Source organism: Gymnoscopelus braueri (genome assembly GCF_963280865.1).
Source record: "Gymnoscopelus braueri genome assembly, chromosome: 5".
NCBI lineage: Eukaryota > Metazoa > Chordata > Actinopteri > Myctophiformes > Myctophidae > Gymnoscopelus > Gymnoscopelus braueri.
This window is the reverse complement of record NC_137606.1, coordinates 15,828,857-15,851,696: the sequence shown is the minus strand read 5'-3', so window position 1 is coordinate 15,851,696 and position 22,840 is coordinate 15,828,857. Positions and strand designations below refer to the sequence as shown.

Genomic DNA, 22,840 nt, shown 5'->3' with positions numbered 1-22,840 from the left:
AACAGGGAGCAGACGGAAACAGAAATCTTCGATTGACGTTATTTTCGTATCCGGGTGTGTTACAATGATATATGTCACTACGAGAGATGAAGACCAGCGTGATCCTTTATAAAATCAAATAAATAGAAAATTACGTTTTTTAAGTCCGTGGCAGAATTGGTAATTGGAAATAATTACGTTTTTTACGGCAGTGAAGGAGTTAATGTGGTAATAAAGTGAACTTTGATTGTAGAAGTTTTCAGCAGCTGCACCCACAGTAAAGCTTGCCATCATTGGTACAGAGGTGTGATCTGTACCGTATGCTAGAGCAGTAGTTTTCAATCTTTTCTGGATCAGGGCACACTTCTTCTTGGGCTGCATGTATTTTCAATAGCATGTTTATTTTAAAGATCAATCAGTCAATTATGTTCCACCTTGGATCAATGGAACTAACGTAGTATATTTTAACCCATTTTGGGCGAGAACCCCTATTTGTAACTATACCTTTCAGGACGGGAACCCCTTTTGGGGTTTTGGTTGCTTTTGTTGCTATGTACACTTGTACAGTATATAGCAACATATATTAGTTTTTCAGAAAACTTAGGTCAGGATTTAGAAGAAGTTTTTAGAATCGGCCTCAGGTCTAAATGGGTTAAAGGAGAATTACGGCCAACGTTATTCTTACCTTTATTATGACTTATGATATCCTAGGACGAGTGGTACAGAACAGAAATTCCATAACTCCATAACTGTGGCGGATCCGTTATGGAGTTATGGAATTTCTGTACTGTACCACTCGTCCTAGGATAATCATAATAAAGGCAAGAATAACATTGGCCGTAATTCTCCTTAAGTTCTTATTTATTGGTCTCACTTTTTAATAATGTTACATCATCATTCAAATGTTTACGTGGCCCACTTGCAATACCCTTGCGGCCCACCAGGTTGAGAACCAGTGTGCCAGAGATCAAAGGCTTCATGTTAATCATTGTTCCGTGTTGGTCTTCAGTGGGCAGAGCTCAGATGAACGGACACAGCAGCAGGTCATCGCGCCGGGAGAAACGCCACCGAAGCCACTCGGACAGAACGTCGTCCCGGGGCTCCGACGGGGAGGAAGAGGAGACCGGGGGTCGTCGGGTGCTGATGAGAAAGACCGCCAGGGCTGCGGCTAACAAGATAAAACTCCTAGAGGTGTTGGACGAAGACGACGAAGAAGAAGACGAGGAGCGTGAGAAGCCGACGCGGAGCAGCAACCGACTCCGCCCTGCCACCCGCTCCAGTAAACGCGCTGCGGTTATCCAGAGCAGCTCGGAGGAAGAGGAGGAAAAGGAGGAAGAAGAAGAAAAGGAGGCATCTACACCGGGTGAGCTGTAGCCTTGTCTAGACTAGGCCTGTCCATGTTTATAGATTAATTCGGCCATCTGAATTAACATTCATGGAATGTGTTTAGCTGATGGTCCCTGTGGAATGGAATCACATGGCTTAAGCTCTGCAATGTATACATTGACAAGGAATGCAGGAGTTGAAACCATGTTGCCCAGGTACTAGATGGTACAACTGGCAAAGTTTTGAAAACATGCTCTGGAAAATAAACCTATTAATATAAAAGTTCAGTCCATCATAGCGTTAAAATACAAGTTAATTATTTTTCATATTTACAGGCATTGCTAAAGTAAACAAGTCTTGCACTTAAAGGTTAAAGCTCTGTCACGCTCTTTATGTTACACATCCAAATAAAAACTCACCTTAAAGGTTCGGGAAACAGATGATGCATAACTTCTGATATTTACATACTAGTCCATATCCAAACAACAATATCAGTTAATTTGTTTTCATATAATTATATGGAAATTAAGTTTTGAAAAGGTGACTGTACAGGTAGCAGAATGGAATTCACATTCTTAGGACAGTCTTAGCTCCCAATAGGGAGCTAAGACACAGTGTGCAGACTTCCCTTCCTTTCTCCAGTGTGCGTGTTGTTGTTCAGGTAAAAAAATAATATTTGGATGTGCAATTGTGCATACTTCCCTTTGGACTGTATTTTTGGTCACTTAATGCCCTACTTTGTCATACAAAAGTGTCAAGCAAAAGTAGTGAAAATAGCTCATTTACAAGCTTGTAGATCATCTGTTTTCATTATTTCTGAAATTGGAACATTATATTTGAATACCCAGAATTTGAAATGATGTGTTGCCCTGCCTTTAAGTGCAAGACAACTCATCTTGTACTGTGGACACATTCAAGGTGGTGTGTTTCCCTAGTCTGACTTAGAAGAAAGGTTTCACTAAATTCTCTGCTTTTGTCCTCCTTCCAGCTCCTAAGGAAGAAAAGCTGTCATCTGGTGAGTCGGAGGACAATGAGGACAGCAATGAGAGTGACGTGTCAACCTCTCTGCAGCAGAACGGAGACCCTGCCCGTAAAACAAGACAAGAAGCCAAGAGCGAGGCAAAGGGTGAGGCGGTTGGGGCATTATTGTTTATGTCTTCATTGCTTAATGCCTTTTCCTTACATCTCAGAATGGATGATGAACTCATCATCTCTGCCTGTCTTTCTTGTTCCAGATGTTTTGTCACGTGTAAATGGACATTGTGCAAAACACCAGAAGTCTGACAGCAACTCGGACAAAGAAGAAGTTGCAGGCGCAAGTTCTGCAGATGAAGAGGCAAAAGAGGAGGAGGAAGAGGCTGCTATACCGCAGCAACCCTCAAAGAAGACCACTTCAGCTCATGAAAGTAAGCCTGTTCTCAATGCAAGCGATGCAGAGGAGGTAGTGGATAATGTATCTAGGAATACAAAACAAAAACCTCCCTTCAGCTCCGATGAGGAGGACAAAGACCACAATTCCCAGAAGCACCCACACCAAAACGGGAGGAAGGTGGAGAGGGAAATCCACAAGGCACCTGGGAAAAACAGGAAAGTCTCATCATCACCACCAAGCCGTGCACAACAAACTTCTGCCTCAATTAACAAACTAGAGGGTGCGGACTCAGAGGAACTCAGTGACACTCCAAAGAGATCCAGCTTGCGTAAGAAAGGGCTGAAAGAGGAAGAGGAGGTCGATAGCGATCTCTTTGACGATGAATCTGAGGACGAATTGTGGACAAAGAAGCCGAGACGGACGAAGCGTAAATCCAAACAGCCACGGAGCAGACCCTCAAAGAGGTCAAGGAGAAAACACTCCACCGGCTCTTCGGAAGACGAATCGGATAAGAAGTCTAAGAGCAATTCGTCAGATAGACAGGTTCGCCTCCGCAGCCTTCCTAAAAAGAAATACATCAATGATGACTCTGAAGAAGACTCTGTTTCTGAGAGCCGGAAAAAACACAGGAACGGTAGGGGCAGTGCCGCCGCCACCTCTGAGGAAGACGGAGGCAAGCGAGAGTCCAGAAGGGCCTCTCGCCACGAAACCACGAGCCAGCCATCTTCCAAGAGAAAACGTGTCTACACCTCTGACTCTGAAGATGGAGACGAGGCCACAGAGAACGAACCTGCTGTAAAGACAAAGAAAGAAGGTAAAGAGGCAGACAAGGAGTCTGCCTCTTCCAAGCGACCGAAAAGGGAGACTAGATGCAAGCCTGGACAGGACGACCGCAACAGTCGGGAGGACGGCTCTTCCCAGCAAGGCTCAGACGAGGAGGAAGAGGTCGGTCGCTCGAGGAGGGGAAGGAAGAATCCAAGGCAAACGAAACGCACACGGAAAAAGGAAAGCAGCGGCCACAGTTCTGTCTCAGAAAGCGAGCAGTCATCCGCAGCTTCTGACAACTCATTTTCCAGCTCAGGGTCCCACAGTAGTCCAAAGAGGAGAGTTCACCAACGAGCGTCCCGGCTCAGCAACAGGACTGCTTCCCGCAGCGTGAGGCAGCGCCGGCAGAGGCCTGTCTCGGACGAAGAGGACAGTGACAAGTCTCGCGGAAAGTCACGCGTGAACACTCGGAACCGTGGTAAACGGACGGTTAACTATCATGACAGCGAATGAAGGACTGCAGCCAAAACAAAGGAAAGCCTTCAAAGAAAGGAAGAGAAGGAAGGAAGAAAGGGAGAGAGTAAGACACTGACTGGAGTCCTTTTTGAAGAAACTTGATGGCCACATTAAAGGTAGTAGCACTGGAGTCCTCAAGAGAAACATGCTGTGAATCTGTTTCATTCAGGGATATTTATATTTTCTATGAAAAACAAAAACAAAAGAAAAACATGTTTATAAATGTAATATGGATTTAAGATTTGAACTGCTGGTTTTCACAAGGATTCAGAGCAAAACACCTCCCATACTGCTTTTTTTCTGATTTGGCCAGCGGAGTTAAGTTCTGGAGAAATATTGTGAGCTTGGGTGCTATCTAATTACCTCTGTTAAATCAAGCATATTGCTGGCTTGCACTAAAATACACTGTAATGAGGTATTTCATACACTAGTTTTGCATTAGAAACTCAGGGGTCAACTAAGTTTACTGTAGTCTCAGACATGCAGTTGGTTTTGTAAGAGTTGAGAGCTAGGGTAAGGACGAGAAACAATTCCAGGGTGGCAGGTGCCCAAGCACACTCACTGGAACAAATCTAATCCATGTTCACAATCTTCTGACTACAGCACTCCTTTGTAAACCCACACAACTTATGCTTGACTGTACAGTGAGTTGTTGATATGAGCCAAAATGTACAATATCAATCCCTCCTCCCACACACACAATTTAACGTTTTCTTTTTTTTTTTTTTTTTTGGAATACTTTTGTGTTGTGTTCTAGTTAATAGATGTAAATATGTGATTGAGAATGGCATCCTCTAAAAGGTTTGAGGATCATTCAGTAGCAAAGTTTCTTATTTAAATTTGAGCATTAATTTTCCGTTCTTTTGTTTTATGACAGACTGCATTTGTCTTGCCATATGTCACAAATTTTGGTACTCTTTTCTTTTTTTTGCAAGTACAAGAAACCAAAAAGTACTTAATGCAAAATACTGTGATTTCTCATATTGGGAAGACATGTTATTGTTGTCCTGTGTTATGTACTTTCAGTATTAAATTCTTTTTTTCAGAGTTGACATAATATTTGCCAGTCACATTCATTTTGTTTATGGGGGAGATTTCTGAGTACAATTGCTTTATGAATAATTTTTGCTTATTGTTTTTCATACTACACCTTTAATAAACAATTTCACAGGAACAAAACATAACTCAATGTGGTTGTGGTGTGCAATTAATGAGTTATTCCTCATGTTAATAAAGACATCATTTCAAGGTTTACGTTGTGTTTTTAAATTTTACTTCACAAATCGGTGCCCCTGATGGTGGGTTGTCTCTCCTGGTGCATGGATGGGATGGCTTGATTTACACTTTCAGTATTACTGACATGACGATGTGCAGTGTGCATCTTTACTGTTGTGCACATGCTTACACAGTTTTAAGTCTAAGTATAGTTATAAGACCATGTACAGACACAAGGATGGGTCAAGCCTGTGCATATTACAACATTTACAACTTGGAGCTGCTTTAACCCATTAAAACCAGGAAAGCATCTGTGTAACCACTTAAACCATTTTTTTAATACTTTGGCTATTCAAAAATAGCAGATATACAAGCTCATAGCGCATCACTTCGTGCCATGCTATGAGGTTGTACATCTATTTTTGAAAAATCTTGAATTTGTTCAAATCTTTGAATTGTATTTATAAGTGATTTTTTTTTTACTCAAATATTTGCCTCTGGGGGTCCCTGGAACAAACATATTTCGAGATGTGGTTCGACGGCCAAATACATATAATCTTGGGGGTCTTTGACATGAAAACGTTTTAGCAACACTGAGCAACTTAAGTTTATCAGAAAACTGGTAGGATTTAGAAGACATATGTAGAATCGGCCTCAGGTCTTAATGGGTTAAAAATAAGTGAAATAAATACAAAAGTAAGTAATTACCAAATCAAATCTTGACCTCGACCTTGGATATCCCATTAGGGTTATGAAGGGTAGAATTAGTGCTCTGTATAGTAGACTACAGTTCATTCAAGTTGAAGTTCACAATTAAAACAATACCAATCCAGTGGTGTAAAGTAACTAAGTACATTTACTCAAATACTGTACTTGAGTACAATTTAGGTATTTCCAATGTTCAGTACTTATACTTAAAATAAGTCAAATGTTTTACTTTTACTCTACTACAATTATTTGAAAACTTTAGTACTAGTTACTTTGTATATTTTGATTATTATTACAAAACAATACATACATTATCCACTCGCGATGCTATGCATTGTGAGCTTGTAGATCTGCTATTTTCAAGATATTTATATATTTATAACTAACTATGTAACTATAACTATATTTATATATAGACATTTGAAAACTTGTGAAATGGGACATTCGGAATAATGAGTATTTTCTATTTTGGTAACTTTCTAAGGACATTTTGATACCAATACTTTTGTACTTTTACTCAAGTAAATGTTTAATTCCGGACTTTAACTTGTAACCGAGAATGTTTACATTTCAGCACGGATACTTTTACTTAAGTAAAAAATGTGGGTACTTTTTCCACTACTGACTGGATTTACAATGTGTCAGAAAAAAACCCATGATGATCCCCATCCATGGTGGTGGGATAGCTGTAGAATACAACTCTCGTAGACGTATTTATGATTCTGACGTTTTCAATCTACGAGAGTTGTAGGGTTCACCCCCCATGGAGCCAGGGACTTTCTGCACTGTGCCCCGTAGACACTCCAAACATGTACAAATTGAAAATAAAGGTGCTTAACCCCAAGCCCCTAATGTTAGCTGTCTCTACGCGGTAGTAGTATAATGTAATAATCCATATCTTTCAATAAAGAAGTGTTTTAATGCCGTCTGTGGCCGAACGCCATTTTTTCACCCTCGTTTACTTCCTGTTTACATTTAGTGTAATTCCGGGTTTCACCGGATGCGCCCCGTCACTCCCCGTCACTACCGCCCATTGGGAACTTCCGACAGAATCGGCCACAGATGGCATTAAAACACTTCTTTATTGAAAGATATGAATTATTACATTAAACTACTACCACGTAGAGACAGTTAACATTTGGGGCTTAGGGGTAAGCACCTTATTTTCAATTTGTACATGTTTGGAGTGTCTACGGGGCATAGTGCAGAAAGTCCCTGTCTCCATGGGGGGTGAACCCTACAACTCTCGTAGATTGAAGACGTCAGAATCATAAATACGTCTACGAGGGTTGTATACTACAGCTAGTGGTGGGATATAAATGAATGGATGTGTGTGTGTGGCGTGTGATTATAGCGATGCTGTTAACGGACTAACGGACAATAACAGCCTATTTATCTAAAACAACATTACTTCAAACGATAACATTAAAAAATCGTCTAGTTAGTTACTGTCGCAAATGACGTCACTTCCGCTAGCAGGAATATGACAGTGGTTTGTCGTAACGTTAATAAACAACACAAGAGGACGTTCAGTTACACGCAACAAGGTAGGTGACCAGTTCTTCCTACGCACTTCATCCTATATCACTTTTTAGATGATATGATTTTTTTATAATATGAGCTATGATTTGATCCATTTGAAGCGCTGTCATCGTTGATGTTGTTTTCCATCGAGATGCTGATGAGAGTCATGATCATCATCATCCAGTGATGATGATGCTGAGTCTGTGTCAACAACAACCTGCCTTTATGATGAAAACATCTTCATCATCACAGCTATATATATATACCAGGGTTGATGAGGACTTTTATGTTTATTCAGTTGCTAATAATCCTTTCTAAGATTTCTGCCGAATATATTCCATTAAATTACAACGTAGCTATTTTACTGTATATCCCATGGTCTACACACTTTCATATCTATTCGAAATGCTTGATAAAATAAAAATACACTGCTTTTCACAGGATTCTTTTTTTTTTAATAGTTCTTTCTCATGTCATCTTGTTTGTGTTCTGTTAGGGAAGGATACTTATTATTATTTATTTTTTACTGTATTAATAAAATATGGCACTGTTTCTAAAATTACAGTCGTAATCAAATTTTGAATTTTTGCTCGACCACGCACCCAAAGGCAATCTTTGTTTTTGTCTGACCTTTGTTTCAGTATATCATGTGCTGCTGAGATACGTGTCAACTCCAAGCCCTCCCCTTTCTGGAAAGAGAGAGAGTTGACTAAGGACAGGAGCTCTGAACTGATTGCTTTAGAGAGAGATCTACTACGCATCATCCTCGCAGCCACTCTGGAGTATGACAGAGTAGCACGTAGCCTAACTGCCTTAATCATACAAATAGACCTGCAGCATTGTCTCGGGTTTCATGAGATTTAGAGACTTTATAAATTAAACAATACATCATTGAAGATACATATGAGTGAATGCTAATAGTAGATGAATGATTGAGGCTTCTCCCTGGTTTTCTTTGGCAGGCTGTCGGTGCAGAAACGGAAGAGGACAGTGAGCAGTGATAGTGGTCAGGTGGAGGGGGCCGTCACTGCAGGTAAAACAAACATTAATCTGTGAAGCTACATATCCATAGGCTACTGCATTAGATTTCACTGTATGTGTCATTACCAGTAGAATAGTAATCCCTTTGAACTAAGCTAAACCTTGCCTGAAACAGACATGCATTTCTTAAGCTGTTGCCTGTATATTTGAATCGCAGTCATAGTATACCTCTATCTTTGTGTACATTTTATATTTCCTAATTGAGTAGTTACTGGGGAAATCATGGATATCTATTAGATTAAACTTTCCTAAAAATTCTATATATTTTAATAGAGTAACAACATTCTTAGAAAAGATGAGCTACTGTAACATAACTCAGTTGATTTTAATGTCAGTAAAACGCCCCAGTAGATGAAAACAGTTATGAAAGTCTGCATAAAAAAATAAGTTCTGTGACTTGTCCACAGAAAAGAGCTTACCATTACAATGATAATGGATAATGTGTCTGATGGCACAGCTGCATTTGGTTTTAGATATTGTAAAACACAGCATAAATGCAAATTTTCTCTTAGATCAGCTGTCTAGTCTCTGTCTTTTGGAAGCAGAACTGGGTATTTAAATAGGACAGTGCTTCTGTGTTTTGCTGATAAGCAGTACAGGACACCTCCCAGTGGCCCTGCCTGGTCCACCATTATCACTGGAGATTGGACCCTTTCTTTTCTCAAGGAGAAATGCAGACCATGTATCATCAGACCATTCAACCCAATGCCAATGTAACCACTTAACCCATTAAGACCTGAGGCGATTCTTAAAAATGTTTTCTAAATCCCAACAGTTTTTTGAATTTTTTTTTTTTTTTAAGTTTCACGTTTTTTCAAAAATAGCAGATCTACAAGCTCATAGCGCGGCACTCGGTGCCGCGCTATGAGCTTGTATATCTGCTATTTTTGAATAGCCAAAGAAATCTTAAGTGACACAGATGCGTCTCAATGGGTTAAACCCATAGAGTTAAAAATAATAGAGAGGGCACCCGAATTCTCCTCCCATCCACTTGCATTGAGTTGCTCACCCAGCGCATGGGCCTGTTTGAACCCTTCTTCCGGGTTGGAAATTTGGTGGGCGAGGCCTATTTGGGGCTCCAAACGCGTCACTTCTGTGACGCGTTTTGCGTCACAGTGACGCGTTTTGCGTCACAGAAGCGCGCAGCCCCGTGCGCAAGCTCGTGCGCATGCTCGTCGAGTCGAGCCCATTGGTCGAAACCGTTTTCTCGTTCATGTGTTGAAGCCCCAGGCCTGCACGCGCCTGCACTACCATGAATGGCCACCATGTCCATTTGGCTTCAATGAAACCACTGGGTTCTGGGGGCTTGGTTAAACCCTATAAACTTTGTTCTATGTCAAATAGTGAAAATATCCAATCAATTAACTCAGCAATTTTTTGCCAAATGTTCACCCATTTTTGCCAAATTCTAGGATTCATGTGGTTAAGGCCAGTGGCAGCTGGTGTTTCTTTAGGTGCACATGAACATCATCACCATCATGTTAACTTCCCAAATATGAGAATATTCCAAGTACTGCTTTACTGCATTGTAGAAAACCAGCTGACAATGTCGATCGTCGTCGTCTCAGGCAGAAAGCGGACTTGACTTGAACGATGGTGTCTTGCCAAGTGAACTGATAGGCAGCGCTGGCTAGAGTGCTGCTAACCTCTCAGACTGTCTGTCTCGTTTTGCTTCTGCGGGGGGACAGTGGAGGGAGAAGTCGGGATGTGGGAGGAGGGAGCCATGGAGCTTCAGCTTTCTGAGGGCCGTACATTCATGGAGGTGATCAGTGAGAAGTACAGTCCGGAGAACTTCCCGTACCGCCGTGGACCTGGCATGGGGATAGTGGTGGTGCCCACAGCTGGTCCCCAAGGCTCTCCCATGAAAGGTGAGCTGGAGGCAGGCTGACCACACTGATTGTTAAACTGAATGAATAGACGTGGGAATACTGGGCTTTGATTGCTTTCTTTTTTTCACCCTCTCTTCTATTGCTCTTGACATGCTTTCCCTGCCGTTTTACTTCATAAAAACTTCTGCCACTCCATTCCAGATCGCCTGAACCTCCCCTGTATGCTGGTGTTGAATGGCTGTGGGATCAGCCAGGCAGGTGACCAGGCGGGGATTGCAGCCTTTTGTAAACATGTGATGGAGCTGGACCTGTCCCACAACAACCTGCGGGACTGGCATGAGGTTAACTGGGCTCTGATTGGTCAGACTATTGCCAGCAAAACTTACCAGACAAATATAGCAAACTATGAAGCAAGAAAATAAGCCTTTTTGGTCTTCAATTTGAGCTTTGCTGTCGGCAGTTTTAAAGTATTTTATTACAGACCATACTCGTGGTCTGGCATGTCTAGTCCATTGCCTACGTCTCATAGTATAATTGGCATTGCTTGCTCCCGACCATTTTCCAATGGCATTCCATGGTTTGCTTGATTTTCAAAGAAGCCACAAACACCTGTTCATTACAGTATGGTATGAACATCAGCTTTCATAGAATTGGACGTTGCTTGAGATATGTAATTCAACACACAAAAAATCATTACAGCAAGGTTATTTTATTTAAAAGTTATGTTATTGTGTTTTATTGCGTTTTAAAGCGCGGATTGATTGGAAAAGTCAATATTAATAACTATGCGTCAACTCAAGTATGTTCTCTAAAGTTTTAATGACTTTGGAGGAATCTAAACAAATGCTAAATCTAAAAATAAAGCCATATTGTGGAAATGGTCTATGATTATGTACGGTATGATATATGGCTGAAGCTGTGAATAGACAATGACATGTATTGACCCCAACATTATGGTCCTTCAAGGCAGCTGCACTTTGATCTTATTTGTTTGTTTTTTGTCTGTTTTCAGATAAGTAAGATAGTGTCCAGCATCCCGAACCTAGATTTCCTCAACCTGAGCTCCAACCCCCTGGCGGGTGTAACCCTGGAGCCGCGCTTCGCAGAGGCCTTCTCCCGCGTCCGACGCCTTGTCCTCAACAACACACAAGTGTCATGGAACACTGTTTCCACATTGGCACAGGAGATGCCTGAGTAGGATAGCTTTGTTCTATTCTGTAGTGTTCCGCTCCCATCTAGTATGTACATTTGTTTGGACCCCACTTTGAGAATCACTGACATACATTCATTATCGTCCCGCCTGTCCTGTTGTTGTTTGAGAGTGTAAAGATTCCAGTGGTGGAAAGTAACTAAGTACATTTACTCAAGTATTAACACACACATTAACCACTTCAACCCTATATACATTTCGGCCATTTGAAAATAGCCGAGCTACAAGTTCACAATGCGTCGCGATGCGACACATTGTGAGCTTGTAGATCTGCTATTTTCAAAAGTTTTTTTATACATTTTATACATTTGAAAACTTGGGACATTCTGCATAATGAGTACTCTCAACTTTTGGTACTTTTGGTAAGTACATTTTGATACCAATACTTTTGTACTTTTACTCAAGTACATTTTTTATTCTGGACTTTTACTTGTAACAGAGTATTTCTACAATGCAGTATTGATACTTTTACATAAGTAAAACATTTGAGTACTTTTTCCACCACTGAGGTTAGTGCTATCACCCTTTTTATCCTACTTTCTAAACTTGAGAGAAATGGTTCTCTGGTCTTAAGGTTAACCACTCTTTATTCTGAAGTTTTTTGGTACAAATCCAATGTTAGCATTTGTCGTGCTGTGGCGATAGTAAGAAAAGATAATTGAACAGTTTCAAAGGAGTAATGCGGTCACATTATTGACTCACATTGCTAATGTACAAAATGCTACCAGGAAAAAGAAAGTTCTCAGAAAGAAGTTCTCAGAAACAAAAGTGCTATTGTAAGAGTTTTTCAGTCGGATTGATAAAATAGGCTTCCGAAGATCTTAAAATTTAAATTGTGTTCTGTCCTATACGTGTCTGTCTTGTGTCTGTGTGGTTAGGCCTGTCACAATTATCACATAATCGCCTAAAAAATACAATTATTTGTGATAATTGCAATTATTTCACATAATAGTCATAATTGTTTCAATGTTGAAAAATTTTCATACATTTTCATACATAAAGAAAAATAGTGGCAATAGCAGAGCTACATGCTCACAGAGCGTTGCATAACTTGTAGATAGTTTTTAAATATGTCAGTAATTTCTTTGTATATTTAAGTGATTTGTCACATTTGCCTTGTGCAGTTTCTGTTTATGAAGCCTAAAAGCCAAACAGAAATGTAATTTAATTTGTATTTATTTGTTCCAATGTTCAAAGCAAAAAAAAAAACACAATTACATCGTTAATCGCATTTATTTTAGTACAGTCGTTCTCAACCAGTGGTCCTTGAGGAGTCTCCATCAGGTGGTCTCCAGCTAAATGATGGAGAGTTGGTAACCAAATGGACCCTTATAGATCTTTAACTCTTGAGAGTGTAAAATGAAACCAAACCAGGTTTCATTTTACTCTCTCAAGAGTTACATTATTCTGATTATTGTTAAACATCAGCATTACTTAATTTACAAGAAATACACAATTAGAGAGAAGAATTGTTATTTTGACCAAATCTTATCCAACGATAAAAAAATATTCTATGTCTTGAGTCTGAGAGTCTAAATCTCATCAAATGGTGGTGCGTGGCTGAAATGCCGAATAAATAATGGGTCTTGATATGAAAAAGGTTGAAAACCACTGTTTTAGTAAGTAAAATGTCATGGTCGTGACAGCCCTGTGTGTGTGTGTGTGTGTGGTCTGTAGGCTGGAGGAGCTGTTCCTATGCCTTAACGAGTACACCAGTGTGTCGGCCTCCGCCGTGCCCTGCACCACGCTGCGTCTGCTGCACATCACCGACAACAGCCTACAGGACTGGGCTGAGGTTCGCAAGTTCGGTGCCATGTTCCCCAGGCTGGACACGTTGGTCATGGCCAACAACAACCTGGCCTCCATCGACGACAGCGGGGACCTCATCCAACGGCTCTTCCCCAGCTTACGCTACATCAACATGAACAACGCAGGTTGGCACGACGAGATTGTTGATTTGCTTTCTCTTTTTGCATAATTGGCTGGTGGTAATTGGCAGTGGTGGTGGTGGTAAAATTACTTTTTAAGATTTTTTCCTTAAATAAAAAGTATCAATACTGCAATGTAGAAATACTCTGTTACAAGTAAAATTCAAAATTTGCTAATTTGTAAAAGTACAAAGGTATTGGCATCAATATTAAAAGTGAAAGTAGCCATTAAGCAGAATGTCCCATTTCACATGTTTAAATGTATAAAAATCTTTTGATATGTTTACGTTGTGAGCTTATAGATCGGCTATTTTCAAATAGCCAAAGTTTAAATAGGGCTGAAGTGGTTAATGTATGTTTTGTAATAATAATCAAAATCTACTGAAAGTGAGTGACAGGTGCATCACTGGTTATTGGGACAGAATGCTCTTCTTAAATGGTTTTCAATGCAACTATTTGTCACAACTGCCTGTTTTAGAGTAAAGTTTGAGGTGCAATAAAAGCATAATACGGCAATGTGTGCCTAACCATTATATGTATCCAGGGAAGGCTGACAGAGCTCTTTTATTTATTTAGTTTTAGCATAATGCTGGCTGACATTCACACAGACCTCTATGCAGATGCAATAGAACAGTTTGGGTTTGATTGTCTTGTTCAAAGCCTACTTGATTCATTTGAAGATGAAAGTTTTGTATTGTTACATCTTATGTACTACTGTAGTACACAAGAGTAAAATCACAAGGCAAGAATGTGCGATTGTATGTGTGTAGCTGCCTCTACACACAGGCTGCTTCTACTCACAGGCAGACAGGCAGATAGGGGAGGGATTGAGGACGAGGATTAGCGTTTCCAAAGCTTATTATTGTTCTTCTTCCTGGCCTGCTCGTCTTTAAACCTGATTGTCTGGGGGAAGTAGCAATTTCACAGCCTACTACCGGCGGCCTTGTGGCTGCGAAGCCACTTGCCAAGTGGCTGGCAGCATGTGAAACATGTTAGTCATGGGAGGTGGGTGAGAGTATTTATTTTCTTTTCTCACCGCATGTTTTGCCAACTGGTTTTTATGATTTGATTTGAAACTGTGTTGTGATCACAGGTCTGTTTCACTAGCCCTCAGGATAAATGTGACTACTGTAATTAGTATTGCAACTCACAACAAGTCATTATGTATATAGCACTAATCCAAATGATAGTTTAAATTATATTAGAATAGAAATGATATGTCAGACCACAGTGTAAAGGAATTGAGTAAAAGCCATGCTGATTCATATAAAAGAGGAAAAGCATATTGGTGAATCATCAAATCAATTCCATTATGACTCAGCCAGACAAGGCATGGTCACATTTAAAGGAAAAACAATTCTGTTTCTTCGCCCGTCCATTTAGGGATGCAGCGATCAGATAAAGGGATCCATTTGGCTTCCTTTTTTGAATCACTGCTGAACACAGTCGAATCACTGCTGGCTACTCTGTTGCTCCTATACAAACTGTATAGAGACAATTTTCCATTCATAGCAATGCATTGGTGCTGAAACCTTTTTATTTCAAGGACCCCCAGTTTGGTATGCATTAGGCCACTGGTTCTCAACCTTTTCAGGTTGTGACCCCCCCCCCCCAAAATAATCATATTTGATCTGGGGACCCCTCCACCCTGACAAGCACGTGGAATTGTAGGAGTTGAGGCATTACATTTAGTTTGACTCGGTTCCACAAATAAATATTGTGAAAATAGCAGATCTACAAGCTCTACCATTTTTGCTTCTTTCTTATATTATTTGTCAATTTGGCCAATGTTTGACCAGTTTTTATAGTATAGTTTGTTGAATGCTTTTGATGCAGTAATGGTCTTTTTTCATTTATTTTATTTTTTTAGGACAATTTAAAAGTCCTTAAATTGTCACTTTACTGTCATCTGGGGACCCCCCCCCTCCTCGGACCGCACTTGGAGAACCACTGATTTATAGAAGAGAAACTAATCAATCCATCCAACCTGCATGTGTTGGTTGTATCATATTCATAGCAATAAGCACCATTGGGTCCTCTGCCTTCACAACCCGGTGAACACAGATCCGTATCAGATCTAGAATCTTCTAGATCTGGGGCAGTTGTGACATCTCCTCCATGACTTCTCTTCATATGGTGTGTTCTTTGACACAGGGCCCTGATAGTGTCTCTCTGTCTGTCGCTCATGTATTCATGACTTTGTACGTGCATGTGTTTTCTCAGCTCTCAGCCGTTGGGAAGACATCGAGAAGCTGAACTGTTTCCCTAAGCTGGAGGAGGTGCGACTGCAGGGTATCCCCTTACTGCAGACCTACACCAACACGGAGCGCCGCAGCCTCATGCTGGCACAGTGAGTCCCACAGTGAGCTCTTTGTGACGCTGTAAGGTTTGTCTGGCGGAGGCTGGAGTGCCTCTTTTATACAGTTTAAGTATAGGTATGGCACACACTCCCAGTGATGGAAGAAGTGCTCACATTTTGTACTTAAGTAAAAGTATCAATACCCTATTGTAGAAATAGTTTGGTATTCAAAGTTTGCTTGAGCAAAAGTACGAGTATTGGCGTAAAAAAATACTTAAAGGACCATCAGTAAAAGTACTCATCATTATGCAGATGTTTTCAAATGTATAAAAATCCTTTGAAAATTAGCAGATCTACAAGCTCTCAACGTGTCACGTTGTGAGCTTGTAGATAGGCTTTTTTCAAATAGCCAAAGTATATAGCGCTGCAGTTGTTAATGTATGTTTTGTAATAATAATCAAAATCTACAAAGTAACTAGCAAGTAACTAGCAACTGAAGTTTTCAAATAATTGTAGTGGAGTAAAAATACAATGTATATTTGCCTCTGAGATGTATTTGGAAATACTAAAGTAAAAATACCTCAAAATTGTACTTAAGTACAGTACTTGAGTGAATGTACTTAGTTACTACCACCACTGCACACTCACACAGTCTAAAGGACCATACAGATGTTCTGGCGTAGCCCATAGACTACGACTCACGGTATACTGTACAGTACTTGCCATTAATGCTGACCATTTTCCAACACATTCAAATTTTGTTAGTTAGCCATTGGATTTGGATTAAGTTCGGTAACGTTTTAACCCAATATACTTTGTTGACCGGTGTCCCCCAAGGATGTTTGTCTCTACACCAAATCACTTTGCTGAAATGAGCTGATCTACAAACTCACAACACAACATGTTTTTGCTGAACGTTCGCCCATTTTTGCTAAAATGTTTGTCCATTATGACCTGCCAATTGGGCTGCTCGGGTTCACGTGGTTAATGACTTTGGACATTTTTTAAACGAAAGTCAAATCTAAAAATACAGCCATTAACGGGAAAATAATCTAAGGTTATGTACGATGTACTGTACGGCCGAAGCAGTGAATAGACAATGACATGTATTGATGCCGGTATGGTCCTATTATATGCTAAGAAAGACGTACAGGATAGCTTGTAATCACTATACTGTGCTTGGGACACCAAACTGAGACTCAGTATCCATCACAACACCCAGGACTTTCATTTGCAGTTCATCCAGCATAGACAAATGGATCACATAACACCAGCAGAAGCATTCGTTTCATACAGTATGGTATCCAGTGGCACACTGAGCTAAAACAATATTAAACAGGCAATCCATATACTCTAGGGCTGTACACCAACATTTTATCATACTGTGGTCAGTGACCTGAGATACCATTTGAATAATTAGTTTGAAGTTTAAGTCGACCACATTTGCGGCATAACCACTTAAACTTGCAACGCCACTTAAGCCCTGTATATGTCTTGGTACGAGAAGTAGTGAGAATAGCACAACTACAAGCTCACAACGCATCACATTGTGACGTGTTGTGAGCTTGTAGATCTGCCATTTCCACTATTAAAATTTAAAAAAGTGAAAATGTATAAAGTTGTTGTTTTTTTGTTTTTTTTTGTTTGTGACACGTATTTGCATGCTTGTTCCTGCAGGCTCTGCTCAGTATCATTACTAAACGGCAGCGTTGTGACTGATGGTGAGAGAGAAGACGCAGAGAGGTTCTTCATCCGCTATCATGTAGATTACCCTGAAGAGGAGCTACCTTACAGGTACTGTAGACCACTGCCTTCTCAAATTGGGGTCTGGGGACCCCCAGAGTTCCTTGAGGGGGTTCCAGGGTGTCCCCAGCAAAATGAAGATCAGTTTAAACACTTAAGCCTTATTAAATTTTTGAACAATTTAATGTTCAAAAATTTTAACACAATTGTTGACAGATGTTGAAAATAGCCGATCTGGCAGTGTGAGCTTGTAGATCTGCTCTTTTTGGAAAACTTTGACATACCTTTACAAATCTTCTCTGGGTGTCACAAAATATTTTCAATTGGCGATCCGTGACCAAATACGTATCCATTTGGGGGTCCTTGACATGAAAATGTTGGAGAACCACTGCATTGTGTGTGTGTGTGTGTGGTGTAGAGCAGTGGTTCTCAAAGTGGGGTCCTTTGAGGGGGTTCCAAAAGGACCCGTAACATTTGTACACTCTCAGAGTTATGGGGGTCCTTGAAATTAAATGGCTTGAGAACCACTGGTGTAGAGACTGTGAAAACTCTCCCTCTGCAGATACCACTGCCTGGTGACCAAGTACGGGAAGCTGGAGCCCCTGGCAGAAATTGACCTTCGACCCCGCTGCCATGCCCAGGTGGAGGTGCACTGCGAGGATAAAGTGGAGCAGGTCAGTTTTGCCGTTTCCATTTCAGCAAAAAAAAACGGTTAGGGCACGTACCACGTGATCTAATGCCTGACATCGAGTCCCGGTCCGGCCGGACCATTTGCTGCATGTCACTCCCCTACTCTTTCTCCGTGTTTCCTGTCTCTCTCAAATGTCTCTGTCAAATAAAGGCTTAAATAAACATCATTCTTACTGTTGTTTCAGATCTCACCTTTAATCAACTAAATCAACTTGTTGACGCCCCCTTCAGGATTTTTTGCTACGCACTATAGACTGTTTGGTAGTTTGTTTCCCAGGTCCAGTTAACCCATTAAAACTGGGAAAGTATCTGTGTAATTTTTTTGATTTCTTTGGCTATTCAAAAATAGCAGATATACAAGCTCATAGTGCAGCACCGAGTGCCCCACTATGAGCTTGTAGATCTGCTATTTAAAAAAAAATATGACATTTTGTGCAAATCTTTGAATATATATACATTTTAACTCAAATATTTGCTTCTGGGGGTCCATGGAAGAAAATATTTTGAGATGGGGTCCGCGCCGCGGACAAATACATATCATTTTGTGGGTCCTTGACATGACTTTTTCTTGAAAACCACTATATAGCAACATAAGTTTAGAAGAAAAAAAAATGTTTTGACATTTGTAGAATCCCCAGAAGCATTTTTTTTTTCAAGCAAGATTTGAGTTAAAAATGTTCGCTTTGAAAAATATATATATTTTCAAAGATTTGCACACATTTCATGATTATTTATTTTTTTATTACAGATCTACAAGCTCATAGCGCGGCACTCAGTGCCACGCTATGAGCTTGTATATCTGCTATTTTTTAATAGCCAAAGAAATCTGAAAATAACACAGATGCTTTCCCGGTCTTAATGGGTTAAAAAACTACTGCACCTTATAAAATGTATATTGGGTGTATTAGATTTAGGTGTGCCCAGAGCTATGGGGGTATGCCAATGTGCAAGCGTAGGCAGTAGTCAACAGTTTTGTCAATGGCTAGTAGGCAATTTTTGAAAAACTCTAGACATTTTTTTATTTTAGCAACATTTTCACCAAAATAGAGACACCAGGATGATCACGGTTAACTCTTTCATTAAGCACCTGCTGTTGCTTCTGGTCTTTTTCTGCCTGGCTCATCAAAATGATGTTATGATATAAATATTCAAGTGCATATCCATCCATATTCCATCTACTCTCTGGGTACTGTAACTTTAACCCTTGCAGCCTTTACAGTTGGTTGCTTATAATGTTGCCTATCTCGGAATTATTCCACTGCTGCAATAATTGCAAGTTGATCAGGATAATAGCTTAAGCAACATTGCTAAAATAAAAAATAATATGTCTGACTCTTTATTAGGTGAACATCCGCTTGGACCAGACTGTGGCAGAGCTGAAGAAAAAGTTGAGACCGGTCGTCCAGCTCTCCACCAATAACATGAGGATCTATTACATCGACAAGGAAGTGTGCAGCGCCTTTGGCCCAGAGGAGATGAAGTACAGCTCCCGCGCTCTCCACTCCTACAGCATCCGTGACGGCGATGAGATACTGGTGGTGCCCAAGACGACCAAGTGACAAATCTCGTTCTCAACTGGCTGGTTAATTTATTGATTTGTTGGATCACTGGTTAATTCACCGTCGGGAAACAAATTAAAATTGCATATAAAAGAGTTGGTGGCGCATGTGCTAGAAATGACTGATAATATGTGAAAATGTAAGATTCCATGAACCACCTCACCGCGGAGAGTGGTTTGCTGATAGAACAGTGGACTGCCTAAAAGCTCTGCCTGGAAATGGACCCACTGGTCTGGACTCTGGATGGAGTTACGTATGTTTTTATTTATTTCAATCAAGCTTTATTTGAAGGCATCTGTTGAAATCAATGTACAAATCTACTGCAAAGGAGACCAGTCAGTCCAAGAAAGCAACCCCCCCCCCCCCTTTGGCTGCGCAAGGCAGAAGCAGTGGCCGGGAGCACTTACTACATGGCTATACTATAGCACCTACAGTACATAGGCAAGTATCCAAAGCTCCACGCTTGACCTTCTGTTGAAAAAAACCTAACCCTAATCAGTAATGGCCCAATGTTTGCAGAATGCAGAGATCATGTACATGCTTTAGCATAATGTAACAAAGTGTACATATTTAGAATAGATGAGAGTATGTTATGAACATTGGACGCAGCACTTAAATACTGACCAGGATGTTTATGTGTTTTACAGCTTTACACACTTACAGTATGTACGCATACACATTACACACACACACACACACACACACACACACACACACACACACACACACACACACACACACACACACACACACACACACACACACACACACACACACACACACACACACACACACACACACACAAACACATTTGCGTCTTGTTGTGTGCTGCCCTCCACAGGCCATCACATGCTTTGGCCTATACTCCCTGGCCTTGATACCATGATAGCCAACCACAAGCCTTGTGGCCTTGAATACAGCAGATGAGGATATGTGTCTACTGTAATGAGATGGGACACAGACACACACAGACACACACACACACACACACACACACACACACACACACACACACACACACACACACACACACACACACACACACACACACACACAGGGACAAGTAGAGTACCTGAAGACAATCTCCCATTGCATACTCCTGAGTCCTGGTAAAGGCACAAAGTGTACTTCACAGTGATGATGTAATTGGGTATTTGATCAAATTCAGAAATGCTTCATTTCATTTAACCCATTGAGACTTGAGGTCGATTCTAAAAACACCTTCTAAATCCTATCCTTCTATTTTTGATTCAAGTTATTATTTAAATGTATTTATTTGAAGTCATGTTGCTATATATTGTTGTTGTCGGGTGGAAACCTTGTATGTCCAAAACCGTTCCTTTTTTATCATTGTTTTAAAAACGATTTAAAATAGTGAAAATGGCCGATCTACAAGCACGATGCGAGGCGTTGTGTGCTTGCAGATCTGCTATTTTCACTACTTTTGTACAACACTCTTATGTGATGAAGTAGGGCTTTAATTTACATATAAATTTGAAACTTGGAGATACAGGTTTCTGCCCGACAGTGACGATATATACATATAACAACTAAAATGACACAGATGCTTTCCCGGATTGAAAGGTATAACAACGTATAGGCTTTCCAGGTCTAAATGAGTTAATAATAGTCTCAAGAGAAACTGCTTTATGGTAAAGTGTCAAATTGTTTAATGTTCTTATTTTTTGACCAGTTTGATGGAATACTTTAGCAGTATGGGTTACATGTTGTCACCGGCTTAAATCCCTCAATTCTGAGCGAACAGGAGGATGAGCAACTATCCTGGTTCAGGCTGATCTGTCCAGCATACTGTATGTGATCCTCCATCACATGAACACAAATTATGATATTTAATATCATACTTTTTTATAGGATGCCATTTGAAGTTTAGGTTTTTGTATGGATCAATGTGGCAAATTCCGTTTTGTATCTTTTTCATTTCATATATTTATTTAATTATTTATTAGTTAATTTATTTGCCTCTGTGATTATGTAACTGTGAGTTCTTTAGTAATGCCCCCAAACGGTTCTGTGCATCCTTATACCTCCTTCATCTACCGATAGTGTTCATGAAAGTTTGTTGGTGAAATATACCTCTATGCGTTTCCTCAGCCCAGAGCAAGTGTAATCTACATTTCCTACAGATCCACTGTAGTTCATTCTGCAGAGTATTCCTTTCCTCACCAAAGATTGTTCATCGATGCGTTATTGTTATATATTATTAATGTGAGATAGATGTGTAATAATTTATTAATGAATACGCCCGCCTTCAGTGTTGAGCCTAATTTATGCTTTGTTGCATAACGATGTTGCTTGCCCAAAATCTGTAATTTTCGGCATGCGATTAAGTGTAGTTTAGGCTTTAAGAGAACCTATGCTATGTTCTTCAACAGCAAATACAGTATGTCAAAGCCATGATCAGTTTAAGTGTACGGTACATTGAAATATAGTACAAAAACTTATTTAGAGACTTATTTAGAGACTGGAATTATATATCTGGCGGGGTTGTATGTTTTATTTGTACTTTGATGATTATTGTAATATCTCTAAAAGTCGCTTACTGTATTTTACAGTACTAACACTAGAATATTTATCTTTACATAATTGGACTACTCAGTGAATTTCCTTGTCGCTCAGTGTGTTTTGGCCTCCGTTAGACAACCGTCACTCTGTAGAGAGGATGATTGTAGATGATAGAGTAGATCCCCTCCTATGATAACTTACTAGTGTTTGTTCTATATCACTGCTGCTATACTTGAATATTAGCATAATTACAGGACGGTATTGTAACACAATGGTAAACAGATTCAGTAAAAGAAAAAATGTGCTAACTGGATACAGATGAGTTGAATGAGGTTGTGACATTGGTACCTGCCCCCCTCACTCAGTCATTGCTGTGCAATTTCCCTATTTATTGCAGTTCTAAACTAGATTTTTGTTGTAGCATGAACCACAGCCATAGAACTTGCAGAGTTGTACTGGCACAGACAGTCCTGAGAACATTGTTTGTTCATAGTGTCTGACAACTAATGTGACTCATTTGTTTAAAGTGTAAAACTGTAGAGTGTAGTAACTTTTCGGATGAGTTAATTTATGGCATGCATGTCATTTGTTTCTTTTGTGTGATAAAGGTGTA

At 40.2% G+C, this 22,840-nt stretch overlaps 2 protein-coding genes across 3 annotated transcripts in view; both read left to right on the top strand.

Moving 5' to 3' along the window:
• The window catches only part of brwd1 (bromodomain and WD repeat domain containing 1), a 42,035-nt gene extending 36,829 nt beyond the window's left edge, over positions 1 to 5,206 (top strand). For both annotated transcript variants that reach the window (XM_080428595.1, XM_080428596.1), the window contains 3 exons: positions 989 to 1,342; positions 2,294 to 2,431; positions 2,541 to 5,206. In XM_080428595.1, the coding sequence (XP_080284721.1) occupies positions 989 to 1,342; positions 2,294 to 2,431; positions 2,541 to 3,955 (1,907 nt within the window). In that variant the 3' untranslated portion in view covers positions 3,956 to 5,206. The remainder of the gene's footprint in view (positions 1 to 988; positions 1,343 to 2,293; positions 2,432 to 2,540) is intronic.
• A 3,125-nt stretch (positions 5,207 to 8,331) lies between these two features.
• tbcela (tubulin folding cofactor E-like a) lies at positions 8,332 to 20,570 on the top strand. The gene is made up of 9 exons (XM_080428610.1): positions 8,332 to 8,438; positions 10,135 to 10,314; positions 10,477 to 10,616; positions 11,288 to 11,469; positions 13,163 to 13,419; positions 15,637 to 15,763; positions 17,390 to 17,506; positions 18,018 to 18,129; positions 19,489 to 20,570. The coding sequence occupies exons 2-9, from the start codon at positions 10,152 to 10,154 to the stop codon at positions 19,702 to 19,704; spliced, it is 1,314 nt and encodes a 437-aa protein (XP_080284736.1). The 5' UTR covers positions 8,332 to 8,438; positions 10,135 to 10,151; the 3' UTR covers positions 19,705 to 20,570.
• The last annotated feature ends 2,270 nt before the right edge of the window (positions 20,571 to 22,840 follow it).